Source organism: Lepisosteus oculatus, chromosome 3 (assembly GCF_040954835.1).
Source record: "Lepisosteus oculatus isolate fLepOcu1 chromosome 3, fLepOcu1.hap2, whole genome shotgun sequence".
NCBI classification, from domain to species: domain Eukaryota; kingdom Metazoa; phylum Chordata; class Actinopteri; order Semionotiformes; family Lepisosteidae; genus Lepisosteus; species Lepisosteus oculatus.
In genome coordinates this window covers 34,748,802-34,769,376 of record NC_090698.1, presented here as the reverse complement: position 1 = coordinate 34,769,376, position 20,575 = coordinate 34,748,802, and the positions used below count along the sequence as shown (strand labels likewise).

The 20,575-nt window shown below is 37.4% G+C and overlaps 1 protein-coding gene across 3 annotated transcripts in view; it reads right to left on the bottom strand.

The window, feature by feature from the left end:
* The window catches only part of znf462 (zinc finger protein 462), a 96,733-nt gene that overhangs the window by 52,211 nt on the left and 23,947 nt on the right, over window positions 1–20,575 (bottom strand). For all 3 annotated transcript variants that reach the window (XM_015337355.2, XM_006627049.3, XM_015337362.2), the window contains exons 2-4: window positions 10,924–11,183; window positions 4,577–10,029; window positions 2,425–2,562 (exon numbers count right to left, since the gene is read on the bottom strand). In XM_015337355.2, coding sequence (XP_015192841.2) covers window positions 2,425–2,562; window positions 4,577–10,029; window positions 10,924–11,152 — 5,820 coding nt within the window. In that variant the 5' untranslated portion in view covers window positions 11,153–11,183. The remainder of the gene's footprint in view (window positions 1–2,424; window positions 2,563–4,576; window positions 10,030–10,923; window positions 11,184–20,575) is intronic.

Here is a 20,575-nt window from a genome sequence, read left to right as displayed (position 1 = left end):
TGAACATGATGGACAATGCTAGCTTCATCTCCAGTAATAATGTTCAAGAAATTACACATAACTATAATACAGTGGTTAGACAGGCCCTTGATGAAATTGCCCCGTTAAAGACTAAGGTCGTCAAAACCACTAGACACTCTCCATGGTATAATGATCACACACGATCCCTTAAACAGGAGTGCCGCAAACTAGAACGCAAATGGAGGTCTACTGGTTTCCAAGTATTCAAGTCGGCAGGGACTGATAGCCTGCAACAATATAAGAAAGCCCTATATAGAGCTCGTTCAGCTTACTACACTGAACTTAGAGAAAGAGATAAAAATAACTCTCGCTACCTATTTAAGGCAATAACTAATCTAACAAATAAGACCGATTCTATAGCACCATGTAACTTTAGTAGTGACAATTTCATGAACTTCATTAACAATAAAATTAACACCATCAGACTTCAAACACAATCAAATAAGCCGCAAAGAAGTCTGGTACAGAAACAATATGTGCACCTCTTTAGTGTTTTTCAATTAGTTAATGAAAAAGAACTCAAGAAATTATTTAAACAAAGTCAACCACCTGTCCGCTAGATCCCATCCTCACTCAGCTAGTCAAAGATTCCCTCGAAGTTCTGGTAGTACCTATAATTAGTATGATGAACATCTCCCTTGCATCAGGCGCTGTACCTGACCAATTTAAGGTAGCGGTTGTTAGGCCGCTCCTTAATAAGCCAAATTTGGATCCACAAGTTCTTAACAACTACAGGCCGGTCTCAAACGTCCCATTTCTATCTAAAATCCTTGAGAGAATAGTTGTGGCCCAACTTCAATCGTATCTGGACTCAAATAATATACTTGAAAAATTCCAGTCTGGTTTCTGCCCAGACCACAGCACTGAAATTGCATTAACAAGAGTTATAAATGATATTCTGTTAGCTACTGACATGGGAATGCAACAGTGCTTGTACTTCTAGATCTTAGTGCTGCCTTTGACACAGCTGACCACTCTGTTTTGTAACACAGGCTTGAGATTGAGGTTAGCTTATGTGGAACCGTCCTTAAGTGGTTTACTTCATACTTAACCAATCGTTTTCATTATATTCAAATATCTAATAATTGTACTGCTTCATCAATGTCACCAGTTCAATTTGGGGTACCACAGGGATCAGTGCTGGGACCAATATTGTTCTCTCTCTACATGCTGCTGCTCGGTAGGATAATACAAAAACATAACTAACTTTCATTCATATGCTGATGACACTCAAATATACATTTCGCTTACACCTAACGACAACTCTTCTATTATTACTTTAGTTAATTGATTAAGTAAAGACTTGGATGTGTGAAAACGTTTTGTTGCTCAACTTTGATAAAACTGAGGTTCTGCTGTTAGGAGGCAACAATACCGATAGGACTACTATAACTTACCACTTAACTCAGAGAATTTATAAATTTGCCTCAAAGACTCAGCACATAACCAAGGCGTTATATTAGACACAATGCTCTCATTTAACTCTCATGTTAAAACAGTATCGAAAACATGCTTCCTCCAATGAAGAAATATTGCAAAACTAAGGCAGTTTCTCTCCACTCAAGACACAGAGAAATTAATAGATTTGCTTGTATACAGCAGGTTAGACTACTGTAATGCCCTACTATCAGGGAGCGCCCACCACTCTTTCAACACCTTACAGCGAATTCAGAATGCAGCAGCTAGAATTGTTACTAGGAGCAGAAAGAATGACCATATAACCTCTCTTCACTGGCTTCCTGTCAGGTACAGGGCTGACTTCAAAATCCTTCTACTTACTTACAAGGCTCTCAGAGGTCAGGCACCTGTCTATCTAATGGAACTTATTAATGTATACCATCCAAGTCGCCTGCTTAGATCACAGAATGCAGGTCTTCTTCATATTCCACGCATTAATAAAAAAACAGTTGGCGATAAAAGCCTTTAGTTACAGGGCCCCTAGCTTATGGAACAGTCTCCCACCCGATATTCAGGATGCCGAGTCAATCTCAGTATTCAAATCCAGACTGAAGAGCTATTACTGAAGACATGATGGATGGATGGATTAAAATTATATAATGTTAGCATGCCCAAAGGGGTTGGGCAGCCAGTTGACCTTGGACCCCTAGAGGGTTTTTTTTCTCTTTACTAAGGAGTTTTTGGTTCCTCTCCTCCGTTGTCTTCTAGTCTTCTGTTCTGTATTCACAAAATGTATGGTTACTTGCATTCTTAAGCACCTTGGGCTAACCTTGTGAAAGGGGCTATATAAAAATAAATTGAATTGAATTGAATACTTAATGTTGGCAATATGCTGAAATTTAGCAACCGGTTATTTGTGTCACAGCTTACGCTTCTCACTCCTTGACACGATGCTTCATTGAAACCTCAAATGAAAGGAATTCAAACCAAAAGTAATCAACTGACCTTCACATGTCCTTCCTTGACTTCTCCATATTGGACATGTTTCCGAAGGTGGTTGCAGATGGCTCGCAGAGTGGGATGGATCTCCACACAGAAGTTACATCTGTAACCAATGGGAGCTCTGTCTGCACTGCTGTCCGACTGAAGGACGAAAAAGAAAACTTTTAAGAAAAACTAAAGGCATTAATAATAAATACACATTGTAATTCAGGATACTTTCAGAGTAACTGAAAGAACTTTAGTGAAGAATAAAATTACATTAGATAACTTCTTTGCAGGAAAAAATGGGAAATTTAGATAGGAATACACATATCAAGCTTATGTAAGTTTCAATGTGAGCCCCAAAATTTTGGGGTAGAAATGTCTCCATGTACTATATACAGTTGTATATGGAGTGCCCAAACTTTTGAACATGCCACATTTATGTTTTTTTTTAACTGTTCACTTCAGCAAATAGCAAATGTGCATTAAAATGTGGAGAAATATGTCATGTCTAAGTTTGTACCCAGCAGAGGTTGTGTTAACTTCTTTTCACTTAAGAGATTCTTTGAAACATGCAATTTGACTAGGGTAACCATACTTTTGCATACACAGGATATCTGCGATATCTGTTGATTTGTGTCCAAATCAAAGTAAGCAAAAACGAAGTCCACAATTCATGTGTACAGCCAAATATTTTTACACGTAAAAAGGTTTACATTACTATCATTAGAATGCTTTAGTGTATTATTTGAGGTGAGGTCTGTTTTGATATAAAAAATCTTGATGGTGATCCCCTGGATTTAAATAATGCTAAATAGAGGCAGTTAAAGAGGAAATCAAATGAGGAACAAAAAATTAAAAAAACTGCCGTTCTGCAATGATAGTGTCACTGCACAGTAATTATATGCTCCAAAACATCTCCATATCTGAAACCTCTAACCAATAAACAGCCAATATGTGAAATATGTCCTCTCAGCATGGCCACCTAAGACACATTCATCTAGCACAAGAAGGCCAACATTGCATCCGTGGAATAAACTTGCATGTATATACACAATAGTTTTATGCTGTTCTGTATTTCAAGTCAACAGGGGACAATATTCATAAATAAAATCTCATACCCACAGTCCTTGACTGTTAAATACTGTATAGCTATTTTTAACATGATATATATCATAATGAATAAACAAGATACATAAAATGAGTAATATTTAATAGAATACAGTATGATTTTTTGCTAGGGGATCAAAAATACAAAATGTATTCTATTATACATTAAAAACTACTAATTTCTGTAAATGGACTTTTATTAAATTTGCATGCAGCTTCAATGTAAGATACTTGTGATGAATTAAAGTACATTTCTGCCTTTACAGAAGAACCATGAACCTTCCTTTAAGTAGCTAATGAAGTGAAAACATTCAGACAACCATCTGAACTCAAGCCTGTCCAGGGCAAGAGACAAATCCCAAAAAGAGACCAAAGATTCATTGATCTGTTGAAGTACTCAAAGTTAAGGCTAATTAGGCAGGTTCTAGCCACTGTCCTTGGAAGGTGCAAAGAGCAGAGCTCATTCACAGATGAAATCTTTTTGGGTAAAATATATTAAAAGGCCAAATGCGCCGAGACCACAACAGATCCTTTGGCACAATTTCTATTTTTTTCTCAGGAATTTATCATAGCATGTGAAAGGTACTGAACAGAAATCATGTGGGATTTTAAGCCCTCAATCTATCAAATGCTACACTGTAAAATGAACAGCTTTTTGAATTAATGTCCCAGAACTGCCAATTTTTTTTAAATTTCTCTCATCTTGACTGTAATGGGATGATACGTTTTCCACTACAGGCTATAGCAGTGCTTGGCATCTTTTCTAATAAAGTAAAACATTCCAATTTCTTTTTTACTTTCACTTTGAAGCAATTGATTTAAAAAATAGTTTGGTTAATTAGAATTGGAATTTTGAATGTTCATTGACTAGAACATTAAAACTTTGGCTACATCATTTATTTGACAGGAGCAAGCAATACTTATTTTGATTAATTATAGTGATAAAAACAGAATCCCATTTTAGCATTTGAAACTGTACTAATAGACTTGGATAACAGTTCTTAAAACACTCTTAAATATCAAAATGTCAGGCATGTCAAAATTATGAAATCATTTAACTTACCTTCTCAGCTTTGCTTTCAGTCTGTTCATTTCCCTTCTGTCTGCTCATAAGCTGTTTCCTTCTCTCCTGCCGTTTTGCTCTCTTCTGAAACTCCTCATTGTGGTTGATTAAGTGTGTGCTAAGTTCTATCATTCCTATAATCTTGATGTCACAATGGGCACATTGGTAGTGATCATCAGTAGACCGTGTTGTACTGGGCATGATGGTGAAGTCCTGTTTGAGGTCTTTGCTGTGGTAGTCAGTATAGTGCATGCAGAGTAGCTCAGCTGTATTGAAGGACAATTTGAAGCATTTAATGCACTTGAATGGCAGCCATTCAATATCTTTCTCTTGCTCAGTCTCTGGCTGTTCTTCTGTCTGTTTCCTTTCCTCAGATGTAACATTTTTTTCAGGTTCCTTCTCGTACACCACTGTGAAGTAGCGCCCAAGCTTGCTGGAATGTTGCCTCTTGGGAAATACTCCTGGGTGACGTTTGATGTAATGAGAAACAATACTCTTCTTGCTGAATGCCTGGAAAGGACACAAGGAACATTTCCTTCTCTCCACTGCTAGTCTCAGCTCTTCACTTAATGCAGGACCTTCTGACTGAGAAGTCACAGGTACTACTACCTTGTTAGGCTTCTCAGTGGTAGTTTTTGAAGCTGCCAGGCAGTGGGTATAGTATGCATCAATGTCATGACGCTTTTGGTAATGGGCTGCCAAGCCCTTGCGAATTGGGTTTGTGTAGGAACACAAAGCACATTTAAAGACATTGTTCTTGCCTTCTGGCTGAGCTCTGACATTGTTGTGCTTGATTCGGTAATGCCTAGCTATGCCCTTTCGTGTGGAGCAAAAATACTTGCACAATTGGCACCTGAATACAGTATGTTTTTCACTTTTGTCAACAGGGAACTGAGACAGAGCTGGAATAAACTCACCAACTTCTTGCACTTCTACAAGATTTGCAGCACTGCATTCAGCAAGTGTATCATCTTTAGAAACCGAAAAATGGGAGGGAGAAGGTTTGAACATGTCTGATGCAGGTTGGTTGTGGTATTTTTCATAGTGAATTTTCAGCTTCTCCAAGGTTCCATGAGTATAAGGGCACATTTTGCACCTGTAAGCACCATAGCCCTGTCTCTGTGATTTACATTTTTCATCTCCATCATTTACTTCTATCACCTGCTCTATGTCATCAGCAAAATCTTCCGCAGTGACCTTAACTAAAGGGTGTCTCTTCTGGTAGTGTGTGAGCACTCCATGGATGCGAGAGTTCACATAAGGACAGTGCCGACACTTGTAAACAGAACTGGGATTTATGTCTGCTTCTTGTGCAAAATCAGCAGCCTTAACTTTCATGCCTGGATGTTTCTTGCCATAGTGGGTCAAAAGACCATGTAGGCTGTTGTATTCAGACAGACAAACAGTGCACTGATATGGGTTACTTGAAATTGAGGTGCTAGCAAAGGAAAGGTGAGTGATTATTTCAGGGGAAGCTCCTGAAACTTCCACCGATTCTTCATCTTGCTCAGAGGGTTGACGGTGGAATGGACTGGCCACAGAAACATGTGCTTCAGTCATTGAAGTTTGCACCTTCTCTGATGCATTGTTCCCTTTTATAATATCCAGCAACACAGATTCATCTCCTTTGATGGCCCATGGATGAACAGCTTGATAGTGGTTGGTGATATCCCAAATGGAACAAGCCTCAAAGGCACAATCTCTACATTGGTAGTGCTTGGTTTCTGAACTTCCCACTTGCTGAGTGGATGAAGTGTCTGGGCCTGCCCACAACTTTGTGGCCATGTAGGTGTAATCTACGTTGTGCTCAGGATGACGTCTTTGGTAATGCATGAGCAATCCATTTGGTTCGGCATGGGAATAGATGCACCACTCACAATGATACCCAGCCTCCAGAATGCCATCTTGATAAGCCCAATGCAAAATATTTATAGCTGTAGCCTTTATAGTAGGATGGTCCTTCTTTAGATGCTTCTTCAAAGCATAAACATACGGGGATGAGTAGGAGCAATGTCTGCATTTCAAAGCCCGCAGGGGCCTAGTCTTCTCAGGATCAGAACCTGAAGGTGAAGTTGACATTGTCCCCGACTGGCTCATTTGAGCCCGCTCTCGTTGGCTACGAACCACAGCAGTGTGTCGTCGTACAAGATCAGCATTTGCTTTTACATCTCTGTGCTTCTTCTGGTAGTGTATCAACACTCCTTTCACAGTGCGGTTCCCATAGTCACAATGCTGGCAGAAGAACATCATTTCTCCTTCTCCTTTTTCACCACCAGACCTAGACTGGGAAGAACTGGACACATCAACCCCATTATTAAACTGGTTTAAAAACTGCTTCGGTGGTGCAATCTGTAGTTCCTCCATTAGCTTCATAAGGCCTGGTGTAGGAGGAGCATGTTTAATATATTTTGCTGTGACCTTAATTTCTGGGTGTCTCTTTTGGTAATGAACAAGCACTCCTACTACTGAACGATTGCTGTAAACACAGTGTTTGCAATAGTAAATCTCTTCTTCCACCTCTACTGGAAGAGGATTAGATACCTTTGGAGGGGCTGGGTTGGTCATATCACAGATAGAATTTGTTGTAGTCTGAGACCTATCTACAGAAACCACCCTCATAGTTTTCTGAATACGGAAATATGAAGCCTTTTGCTCTGGATGCTTTTTCTGGTAGTGAACCAAGACAGAGTGCATGTTGGGGCTGGCAAAGGAACACATGTCACAATCATAGACCACGACATTGTTCACTGTGGTTTCTTTTTGTGAATCAGTTTCTGAACTTGACTCTTGGGTTTTGGAAAGACTTTTATGAACAGGACTAGACTGAGAAGAACTGCGGGCTGCAGGAGAAGAAGCTGCAAAGTTTTTGGGACCAGAATTTAAGATTTCTCTCAGAGTTTGGGACTCACTGGTCATCTTTTGAGGCTGATCAACCACATAACTTGAAAATATCATGGCATTGTTGATTTTCACTGTGGGATGCATTCTTTGGTAATGAGGCATCAGGCTTCGAACATTTGGACTGGTATATAAGCAGAAGCGGCACCTATAAACTAGATCAGGTTGATTGAAGTTCAAGACATTGCTAGCTTCAGGATGATGTTCTCCATAGTGCTGGTTAAGATCATCAAAATTTGTATATTCAACATAACACTCTAAGCAACGATAGACAGCGCTGTGATCATCTGGATCTAGGATGTACCTAAAGCTAAATTTTATATATGGGTGCATTCGCTGATAATGTGTGCTTACACTGCGCGCAGATTTGTTATGGTAATCACAATGTTTGCAGTAAAAAAGGGTTCCAGATTCCTCGCTGTAATCAATGCTATCTTGAAAAGCATCTCTGCTCTCTTGATCACCATGACTATGCAGATCTTTGGACTGACTAGAAGCACCATAGTCATCTTCAATATCCTCCTCATCCGAAATGGTCAGTTCAATTGTCATATCAGTTGAACCAAATTTCTGCTGCAGGCTAATCTTCTCTTTTGTGGAAAGGCTATCCTGTTGAGAATTTTCAGCTTCTCTCAGGTACATTTGGTGCCTAGACTTGTTGTAGGTCCGATTTTTTATCAGTTGTTCAGCTTGTGTTTCTTCTTTCTCCTCATCCATTTCAATTTCAACATCATTTTCTTCTTCCTCTTCATCATCCATATCCTCCAAGTTGATGACCGTGTCCTCTTGCTGTTTGCTTTGACTAATCTTGCTCTGAAGATTGTTAGCAATTTCATCTATTCGAGTTCTTTTTTTGACTGGAGACAAATCCAAAGGTAAGTCATTAATAGACTTCCTTGCACTCTTGGAACCTAAATGTTTTTTTGATGAAAAGCCAAGAATTGAGGTCTGTGTTTTCTGCACATAGTTTGGGGAGCTGTATGTCTCTGTTTCAGAGTCCTGCAGCTCATTTGAGGACCCTTCAAAACTGGGTGCTTGCAAGTTGTCACAGTAAGAATGTTTATGTTGCTGGTGGACACGCAAACCTTTCAGAGTAGTAGTTGAAAAACTGCAGAGGGTGCATCTGTGAGGATTTGGTTGGTTAAGCTCACTGAGCATGTTGAATTTTTTACCATTAACTTTAGAGCTGGCATTTCCTCCATTTGTTGGCTCTGTCCCCTCATTCAGAATACCTAGGGTTTCACTGGATATGTTCACTGTTTCCCATTCAGAGGCAGTCCCTATGTGACTCTGCTTGTGAGTTCCTAACTTTAGTGGACTGGTGCAAATGAAAGGACATTCATCACACTTATATACAGTGGTCTTGCCAGAAAGGTGGATGTTCTCAATATGTCGAGAGATACTCCGGCGATGCATGGTAAGAAAAGAACAAAAAGGGCACTGAAACCTGTTCATGTACCTTCGAAATGGTATTCCTTTTGTCTCCAGCATTTTATTATCCTCTTCAGACAACAGCTGCTTGGCAGAGCTTTCTACTGATGAAGAGTTCACATGATTTGAGCCATCCATTTCCGCAAGATCCTCATCGGAGCTACTTCTGGAATCATTGAGTATGCTGTTTGTCTCTATGTCTATACTTGTGTTGGGCAAATCAGAGATTCCAAATGCTGATCTTTCAGTCATAATTGAGGAGCCTGCACTATTAGTCGTCTTAGATTTCATCTGTGAATACTGAAAAGATGCAAACTTGCTTGAATGCCCAGGAGATGACCGTAACATTGAATTTCCTGACGCTCCTCTGATACTAGTGATGTTGGGTGAGGAACCTTCATTGCCACTTAAACTCTTAGGCATAAAGCTGGAGTTGGGAGTGGTCCTTGATGAGGCAGGTGAGTCAGATTTGGAAGAGCTAACATTACCTCCATCTTGATGATGCCGGAGAGATGAAATGATCTTAACCATATTGCGGTGCTTCTTCATCATGTGATCACACCATCTCTCTCGTCGTAAAGTCTGGTAACCACACCACTCACATGAAAAATTTCCTCTGGATTTGGTTAAAGGCTTGACCATTGACTCCAAAATACTACGCTCAACTACCTCCTCTGGCAGATCACTGGAAGGCTCCTGTGAAGATAATGCTATGGAGGAGGATTCTGAGATGGCCTCAGCAGCAGACCCTGAAGAGTCTATCAGGTTGCTCTTATGGTACATCTTTTGGTGTTTTAGAATCCTGGCCCGACGTGGAGATTTATAGGTACAATACTGACAGGAGAAAACTTTCCCAAAGCCATCATGCATGAGAATGCTGTAGTTTGACTGTTTAGAAGCCTGTGAAGACTGTGGATTCCCTCCACTTAGCAAAGCACCTCCAACAAAACCATGGACCTTCCTTGAGTGCTCATTGAGAAGGGTTTTTGATCTAAAGTAACGGACGCAGAACTTGCACTGGAAAAACTGGTTTGCTGGCTTAGAAGACTGGCTTCCTGGCTGATTGTAAATCACTTGGTTAGGACTGGAAAAGTGTCCAGAATCAGAATCATAAGAATGAATCCCTAAAAAATAAAAAATAAATAAAAGACAGAAAGATGTTAGATTTAATTCGTTGCAAGGAAGGAAATGCAATTTTATTGCAGATTTTTTGCATCTCTCAAACAAAAACACACTGCAAAGATGTTTACATAAATTCTTGCTAAAGATCCTGTGAAAAGCATCCTGCTTTTACATCTCATATATTAACTCAGAACAAAAAGATTTGTTATCCTTTATTTAAAGCTATTTTGAGACAAATATTCCGAATTATCCACAAATAGCATGATTTGGGGATAGCACATATTCACCTGATTAAAGTTGTTTCATTACAGCTGTAACACTTTTCTAGGGTAAAAACTGTTTTGTGACCGTTTTTACACATATTACTTTCATTGGTTATTAAGCTGCTGTAAAAGAGTTTGAAAAGAGGACAATATTCTATATGAAATGTAAATTTGTAAATTTTAATTCATACACACAAAACTAATGATATTGATTGATGAGTATATTACACTCAAAATATCTTACAAAAAGATGAAGAAATTACATGGCCATATTCTGTGCACTTTTAATTAAAATATTAATCATGAGGTAGAATTTAAGGCTTTAGTTTTGTGATACTCTCCACTTCTAAGATTGAGACTGAATAGGGATAGGGAAAAAAAGCTCACTGCAATTTAAAAGGCCTAACATGGAATCCGGATTCATGTGCAACCACAAGAATATTATCCATCCACAAGCTTAGGTGACGATTCAAATGACAATAAGCAATAAGAAACTAATTATGAATGCACATGGTTCCTGCTTAGTCTGTTCCAGTACTTCCAATAAATACCCAAACTAAAAACACACATGCTCTACCTGTACTCCATTTAAAGTAACTATTCACATTTTGAACTCAAATCTTGTAATACCACCTGCTCTTTCATGTGGGGATCCATATTCGTTTTTCAAAGCATTCAGCTCGTCTTCAACCTCTTCAGCCTGACTGAGGGAAGTTAAAGAATCAGATCTGGGTGGACCAGAGTTCCCCTCCACGACTGCTGTGGGCTGCAAGAAAGCTGTGTGAACATCCTGGATGTGAGCCTTGAGGTCATCATAGCTATCAGCCCGGAAATCACAGCCATCACACTGTAGCACCTCCATTATTGAGGACTCCCTGCAAAATCAGGGAAACCTGTAAAGAAAAAACAAAACAAATCATGGTTTTAAAGTAACTATTAAGGTAGGTTCTATGACACATCTTCAAATATTCTAAGAAGGATAGGACTAGGAAACTGCTTAAAAAAATGTAAACAACAAAAAGGAATATGAGTGATTTGTCTTACTTTTCCTTAGGATAAGTCACTGGAATCGATTACAAGTGTTTACACTTTATTGCACCCCTGAAGTATATGCAGTTTGGCAAAAGTCAGTAACTGATTCTAACTAAAAGGGAACACCCTATCCTATAAATTCCTCATTGTAAAATATTGGATTATGGAATGGGTGCAATGATCCAGTATCTCCTAGTTGTAAGACCTACTAAACCACATTGTTATTACACTGCGTTATCTTGAGTGTCCTAAGTAAAAACGTTTTTTTAACTATATAAAAAGTTGGATATCACAGAGATAGAACAGTCTCATAGATCGAGCATGACAATGCATGGCAATTGTATTGAAATCAGCACATAAACTCAGTACAGCTTTTAAAACTTCCATTTACACAGCAAAAAAGGGAGACCAGAGGGATTCAAATATACGGTCAAATATATGCTGCAGCTGCTTTGCCATGTGTCACTAGATACCACCATGATGGTAACCTGGTTTTCTTTGTTTGGGGTGCCAGTAGTCACTGGCAAGTTGGATATCACAAGTTACTCACACAACATGCAGCATGAAGTTATGTTATAAGGGGCATTGTAAAGTTCCTTAATTCAACTGTTACATGATAGAAAAGCAAAGACCTGCAATCACCGCTGCAAACACAATCAATAACAATATATTTCTGTTTAAGTTCGACATCTGTCAGCCATACTTTAGAAAATGGCAACAGAAGGTCCTTGATATATCACACTATTTGCTTTCAACAGTATCAAACAATAATTGGAACATGGCAGCTATGCAGGAAACATCAACTTATTTACAACAGATCACAAGTATATATAATTTTTTACCACACTTTATACGAGATCTGTGGTATTGACGGACCAATAAGTAATAGTCATCCTTCTTATGAGATGTTAAAAGAGCTATTCTGTACAAAAGTGGGCAATTAGTATTTCTGCACAAGTTAAAAGAGAAATATTTCACTCGTACAAAGACATAGAAAAGAAAAAAGTGCTCCAGTACAAATTGCTTAAAAAAGCATGAAAATCTGTTTACTGTAAAGCTATCGGTATAAGAGATAGAAAATAATTAATGATAAAATTCTGAAATGCACTTATTACCAGTAGCATGTCCTGCACAGGACGAGCAAATGCAATTCAAAACCTGTTTTTGTGGTTCTTTTTAATGACACAGATATGCCACTTCATACATGATCTCTTAAGATGAGACAGAAACTCAGTGATCAGATGAATATTAGAAACCTATTAGGTTAGGCTGTCTCAAACACATGGAACTTCAGAATCAGTTGGTGTCATCTGCTTGACCTTAAAAACAAACACCCTCAGTGTCCAGAAAAAGCCTGCTCTTTATCAAGTATCAGGTCATATTACAGCACCATAAATGCCCCACCCCTGTCTTTAACAGTTCATGGGATCTCTAAACAAATTCCGGTCTGCTGCCAAGCTACTGCTATTTGTTAAGGATATGGACATAAAGAGAGAAAAGGCAACAAAACAGCACACTTATGCTATCCCCAGCTTTTGTTCTTTCAAGTCTGCCAAACTCTGTCCACAAAGTACAATGCATTTGTCTAATGACCATCTAACAAAAGCTGTGAGAAGCTCAAAGCTGCACAGCTCTTTGGAGCTCAAGGAGCAGCCATTTTAGGACTTTTAGATTCTGGCTAAGGTGTTCATTTAGCACACAACATGGCCCCACATATCTGAGCTACATCTCAGGCAGCTGAGTCACGAGAGAGTTGCTGACAGAAATGTATTTGCCAGATGTACCTAAGTCTTTTACTGGACAGCTTAACAAACATCTTCTCTGCCAGCTCAAAGACTATTGCTTTCACACTTTCGAACAGTCTATAAATGAAAAAATCTCAAAACGTATACAGAAAGACGCTTCTTCAATTCTTTAAAAAAATGGGAACTGCCAACTAAACTCAGCAAGGGGGTCTAAAAATTCAAAGCATATCTGAACTTCCCTTTTTAGAGCTTAGAAAACATCTGCAGCTTTCTTCGGCCATGAGCAGGGAAACAAAATATGCCAGCATGACCCAGCCACCTGGGAGACCTTCCACTGCACACAGAGGACAAAGCCATCTGACTATGCTCCCCAGATTCCAAAGTCTACTGACATTTGTTAATCACCAACCGGTCTGTCTGCATCAGCATAAGGCTGCCAACAGTCACACCCTCTACTCAAACTCTGCAGAGGCAGCTGCTCTGCCTGAAAGAGGTCTTTTGAATAAGCCAGTGTTAAGCTGATTAAGAGTACAGAGGTTCTGTCCTTAACCACTGGTCCACCATTTCATGCAGTAGAAAGGAGCTACTGAGTATATTATCAGTCTGTTACTTTTTCAGATTTTGGTAGATAGGCCTTTTTTCAAGGAACCAATATACTAAAAGATATCCGAAACAACTGCAGGAAAAAACATCTATTTTACAGAGAACATGTCTGTGGAAGTAACTGTGACCCAGCAAAAAGGACAATAAACCTACAGGAAAACAAACTCATAAATGATAAAAACAGCTATTTTTGTTAAATGAAAAGAACGGAGATATTTTCAACAAAAAAGACATTAAAAGGTTGTAGAATTTTGGAGTGGGAAATGGACGATTCTTTATTTTTATATGCACAAGCATGTAAAAGGTTAACTCTGATGCCTTCCAGAAGATTGCAGTCAGGATGAAAAGCTCTTAAAACACAAGAGCTCACAATCAGCAATTCAGAGAAACCCTGCACAACCATTTAAAGGGCTTCATCATAAAAAAAATATTTCTTGATTAGAATGCAGAGGAACATGCATCTAACAAATAATAATGTTAGTGTTTTTTTTATGCACATTATATTACTTTCTCAATTCTGCCTTCGAAGGAGTATTTTTTGCCTTTTCATTCTTTCTGACAGTTTTTGAAACAATGTTGTTGGCTAGAAGATACAGACAAAAAAAAACTACCCAAGTGAAATCTAAGAGTTGGCTTTTCATTTAAGTAAATTTCTTTCCTTGCTGTATAAACATTTGCTTAGACCTGTCATTTCTAAATACCACATGAAATGTTTCCTGAAATGATGTGTTACAGATGGGGTTGAAAGGCCAGAAACCATAGGTAAGCTAATTAAAGGCTGGGTACCTAACATGTAGGGTTCCAGAACCCTGAGCACCAGAATCTCTGGATTTCTCATCTCATATTTTGACTTCACGGGGTCTCTAGGCAATCATCCAATTGCATCAGTATAATACCTCTTGAAATGTTAGCTATTAGCTGTGACTATATACAAATAGCCTTAATAACTTCAACTATATTATGGTTTTTCCACATCTCAAATTACTTGCATTAACGACAGCCACTGTACCGTACTTTAAAACTTTAAAACTAACACCTCATTGGCTGTGTAATTCCTTTTCAACTTTAACATGACAATAACCCAAAGAAATGTAAAGGCAGGAGGAAGAAAGAGATAGGAAGAGAAGGGTTTCTTTGCTCTGACACCAAAATGTAACCAGTGGTCACAGATGAAGTAGAGCTTTGTGGTTGGCTGAATTTGGCTTCAAGGCCAAGGCTGAACTTCAGAAAAATCTAACATACAAATATATGAAAATGTATTGTACATAGTACATATCCTGTATGGTCATAAGCTGCAAGCCCTTGGAAATGCCAAATGTTAAAGAAAGTTGAATGTTACCTATGTTTATAAGCCTGTTACACGCTCAGAATAAAATCAAATGGTTTCAACCACAGAATTTCAAAATATTTTGTATTATTTTATATTACTATTGGCGTATATTATTTCTCAGTAGTTCCATGCTAACTTTGACCAAGCAGAGCTACTTTTCATACTTTCCTATACAAAAAGCTGTAACTTCACCACTGCACACATACATAATTACGTTTCATGAAAGCATGCAGTGATGGCTCATATTTTCTGCATCTTAAGCCATATGCTAGCTTTGTTCAATGAGTAAGATGACATTTCATACAACAGGGACAAATTAAAGAAGCTCATTAAACTTCCATAATTAGTTGAACACTTTACTTCCTTGGCATGATATGAGCATATGAAAATAAATTTTTCATTATTTTTGAAAATGAAGACTTTTACAAACATGCAAAATAGCCATTCTGTGGTGTCATAGCCATTCTGTTTTTTACTTTTTTAAAGTAGTGCAGCAGGAAATCCAGGGGAAAAAATCAGATGAAAATTGTGAAAAGTATTGTAAAGTCATTATGTATTGTACAACATGGCTTGTTATAGGCCTACAATATACTGCAGTTTTGAACATAATGAAGGTCAATGAAGGTCTTGAAGGTCAAGCTACAGTAAATTATTTCCATATCAAGAGATGCCTGTAACAAAAAGAAAATTCTAGTGCCTTGCATTGAAATATAACCATAAGATTAATCAATAAAGAACACAGTAAAGCAATCAAACAACCAAACCCACTTACACTTCCATTTGTGGGGGCAGTCTTGGCAAAGGTCTATATGTAGCTGTGACAGCAGTGCATTGCCTCAGAGGTTATTGACAAATTACAAGCAGGACAAAAACTCAAATACTGTATTTTCTAATCAGTCCTTAATCTAGATTATGTTTTGATCAGTTTATAATTTGGAGTAGATTTTATGGATCAATGCAGCCAAGAGTTTGTCAATACAAAACGTTCAGGGTAGGGTGGTGGTTATTTAAAACAGCTTGCTCATTGCTGAAGCATTGTAATATCTTCTCCAGCTGAAAAACTGCAGAATACTAACTTAAACTCAATTAAATGAGAATAGGTAGGAGTTAAGTAAAGACAACAAGCAAAGACTAGAATTGAACTGAAACAATGACAGAGGAAGCACACTGTAGAGCAGTATTACTCATGTAGTCAGAAATGAGACAAATGTTAAAAAGAAACACATACATTAGCAAACAAACTCCTAAAATATTAAATACCCTGTTAAATTGTTGAACTAATTGCAATGCACTAGGTTAATTATATATAAAAACTATACAATTACAAATGCTGTATTTAAAATTATAAATCTGGGTTTTCAATTTCTAATACAACCATAATGTGTTATAGAAGCTATTACAGTACATGATGTGAGGAAAATGTAAACCCAAAAGTTTAGAAATGATAAATCTTTATTATCAAAAGCTTAGCATATTCCCCAGATCAAGCTTAGCATTCTAATGCAATGTACAGTAAAAGCAAATACATGAGTGTAAAGTTTTACAAAAAAAAATATGAATGCTGTAGCTGACTTTCAAAATCCCATGCCCTTGAAATCCCCTCTGCTTTCTATATTAGGTGATACTGAAATACAATAAGAGCAGACATTTGTAAACCTTAGCACAGACAACTACCCTGAGCTCCTTCTAAAGTCAAAGTAAATGCTATTTTTTTCCTGAAAAAAGATTTGGTATATAAACTCTAAGCATATGTATCTCACACCATTGTTTTAAGCATTTTCATAAAATAATAAAACAATGTACTGCAAAGCCTGATTTTCCCTCTGATGTTTCATTTAGACAAACATATTTCTCCCACAGTATATTTAAGAAGAAATTAACAATCATATACTGTTCAATTGTTGAATTGCTAATCTGTAAAAGTCTAATTCTATCTACGTCCTTCTATCCCACCCTATACTGCACTGGAGAACTGAGCTGACCCCCGTAATACAAGTTACATAGTATTTCCACATAAAAACTCTTCAACAAGCCTTTTCTAAACTGACATTTATACTGTCCAAAGGCCAATGACAGATTAAAGGATCTTTCAAGCCTGGTATGGGTAATAGTAAACGTGGATGTGAAATATTACATCTTTTGAAGCCTGGTATGCTGCAAAATGGTGGACATTCCCAGATAAAAGAATATCACACAAGTAACTTTCTTGGTTTTAAAAATATTTAACTTTTCTGTTCTGTGGTTCACATTCCACTGATCATTCTCAGAAAGCCTGCTGGGTTGACCATGGCACCCCTGGTCTCCTTGTTATCTTCTCTTCTTTTCAGCCTGTCAGTGTAGGACATTCCCTTAAGCCCTGGAAAGTATCCGGTTTCTCTTTCCTGAATTGAGCAGCAAAGTCTTTTCTAGAATGGAGTGACCAAAACTATACACAATATTATACATTTACAAATACATTATACAATTTTAACATATAATTTGATCAAAATTCTGCACTTTTAACTGTATAACTAAAATGTTGTCTTTTTTTATTGCTGTTCCTCAATGTCCACAGCATGTAAATAGTGTCAAAATAAAAAACTGCTTAAAGTTTTTTCACAAGTAGCCTTTTCTGTTACTCATTTGTTGATGAAACAGGTTTGACGAGATTCTTCAAAAATTGGCTATAAGCTGTCAAACTATCAAGATAGGCCATATCCTAGGCCAAGTCCTCTTCTCATTTGTAATGTTCGTGTTCTTAACTCAGCCAAAAGCCATCGTGTAATATACTACTATGTCAAAACTATGCACAAAACTGTGCTTAATTGGTATTAGTAAGCATCTCATGCAAGGAAACATTCACCTCACTGCTATTCAGCTGTTTAAAAACTGAATGATATATGTGTCAAAAAGCAAAAGCAAACCTTCAGTATGAAGTTTCAATTATGCTGTGACAATTAAAACCAGTACAACACATACAATTAACAGTATTGTCACGAATAGCAATGATTAAGATACTGAATAGCAATGTTTAAAACTGAGAGTGGCCTAATAGTAGATCTACTGTACTACCACAGATATGAAAACAGGCAAGACTGGCTAATGGAAACTGATCATCTTCACTGCAGTTGTTAGACTAGAAGAATAAGCTTATAGGTTGGTATTGATAAACAATACTGTATTTTTTAATTTACAAAAACCTCTCAGTGTCAGGTGCTATCTTGGTGTCAGCCTGATACACAATAAAATGTCAATTCCTGAAAGCACTATACACTCCTACCTAAAAACTATTTCTGAAAATGCATTACTTGATGATGTAAAACAAAAAAAGCAGAAACGTTTTTGTGAGTATTTGAGGGAGGTTGTGCACTTGCTTTCCATTTTGTAATGATTAAAATCATGCTGATACAAAACATAGAACACCCATGACAGAAAAAAGTATGTGGTCCAACAGTAAGTTTCATCTCGTTAAATCTCTTTTTGAGAGAGAAGGTCAAAAAGGCGTGTTGAACAGAATGGTGTTTTTCTCTGGGAATTAAAACATTTAAAACATGAATGACTTATCAGATATTCCATGAGTTAATGTAATCACACTTATATTGTTTCTGAAGTCATGTATTCAGCATAAATCAAAATGTTTTGTTTGCTAAAATGATCAATTATTACCTTATGGAGCATAATCTTCTATCTTAGAATATGATGAAAAACAAATTTGTTTGCTCTTTAAAACAATCATACAGAACAGCAATACAAAGACCAGAGATTCAGCACTAAAGAATATCTTAAACAGCATCTTAAATGAAGTCATCCAAGTGTTTTTTCTCGTCATGTTTAACCGACAAGAACTCAAAATTTGGTGAAAAGGACTGAACCTTAAACAGGTTGAAAAGCCCTTTGAACACACACATTTTCTTTATGAAATGAGTTTCAGTTCACCACCTTCTTCTTCTCATACAGGTGATGGTATTTTTCATTCTTCTATTTAGGAATATCTCTAGTATTTCTACATTTAATAGGTACCATAACCTCTATACAAAAACCCATGTCTTTGATTTTGCACTCAGTTTTTAAAAATTCTGTTCCAGGAAGCATATGGCAACAGAACTAGGTCAACCATTAACCAAATAACAGGAAGCTTTTCTGAGAACACCCAACAGAAACCCTTTTAATGAGCAGATTCTTTGCTATGTGACCTTCGTTAATGTCACACTCTTAGAAAACACAAGAACTTTGCCTCAGCAGGACAACTAAACAAGGCAGTTCATGGAGATGGCAACAGTCATGTTTATAGTGTTTAAAACCAAGAGAAACAGAAGAGATTTCTGAAAGGAAAAAATGAGGTTTCTTTTTAATCCTTTTTCATCAAAAGCTTTAAGTAACATACACCCAAGCTGCTTAAAAAAAGACTGTAGGCAATCATGTTTTTAGCAGGCTTTTGAATTGGAAAGAGATTCCTGACAGAGAAACAGCGCATATTAGAACACATAAATCCTACATTGCTACATCCATGTACAAACTTAGATTATAAAGTGAAAGAGCGTGTATAGTGAAAAATTAAAGTTTATAGTGTAAAGCAGTGCATCTCACACTTTTTTGTGAACTACTTTAAAATCAGTGAGAGCTCAGTATACCACAAAAACAGTATTATTTGACAAATCTCATTTTAATAACTATAGATTTACCTTTCTAGGACTGAATGCATTGAGTGCACTTATTGTTGTGAGCAAAGTGCTAAAAAGAAGGGTGCAATGTTCAGCTTTAACCTCAGGTATGGATCAACACTCATTCTACTTCTGAATTAATGGACTTCAGTGTGCAGGTTCCAACAAGCACTCTTAAGCCTTAATGGAAAAACAAGCAGGTAGTTCACAGATTTTAAAGCTTACCAGGTAGTGAATCCAGATGTAGGTTTCAGCTTCAACTGGAAAGTAATCATCAAAGAGTTTCTCGATGAGCTTCACCCGATGTCTATTTATTGCCAACAGTCAGTTCATTTTCTGACAAAGTTTTCTGGCAGTGAAATGCATCCATCATCCTTTACAAGAGTTGCAGAGGCCACGTTTCTTGACTGCTGCACTAAGTCTTAAACTTCCAACAGTCACTGAAACACTGCAGCCCCATGTTCAGCTCATTTCATAATGAGAAATATAGGAATGGTAAGTCACAAAAGCCCAAGATCAATCTCCAGTACTTTCCCTTCCCATGAAGTAATATCAGTGACATAACATAGCTGCAGTGCAAAATATCTATTGTTGTTCATATCTTAGAAGGATTTTTTTAAATTGAAACTGTTTTGAATTGAAGTTGTTGATAAATTGAGATATGACTTGTCTGTGAGTTGTCCATAGGGTGAGTGACACTGGTATTTATGATGTTTCCATCATAAAATAATTTAGGTGATGGTTAACAATGCATTGGTGTAACTTAACTGTGTGCACTCTTATTTAAACAAAAACAGCATTACTGTCAACAAGTCCTTAATTTAAGTTCAGAAAAGAAACCTTGCTATCTTCCACTTATCCTTATGGGAAAAGCATTCCCCTGTCATTGCCATGTTTTACATTCTTATGTATGGTCCCTATTCTCCCTTAATAAA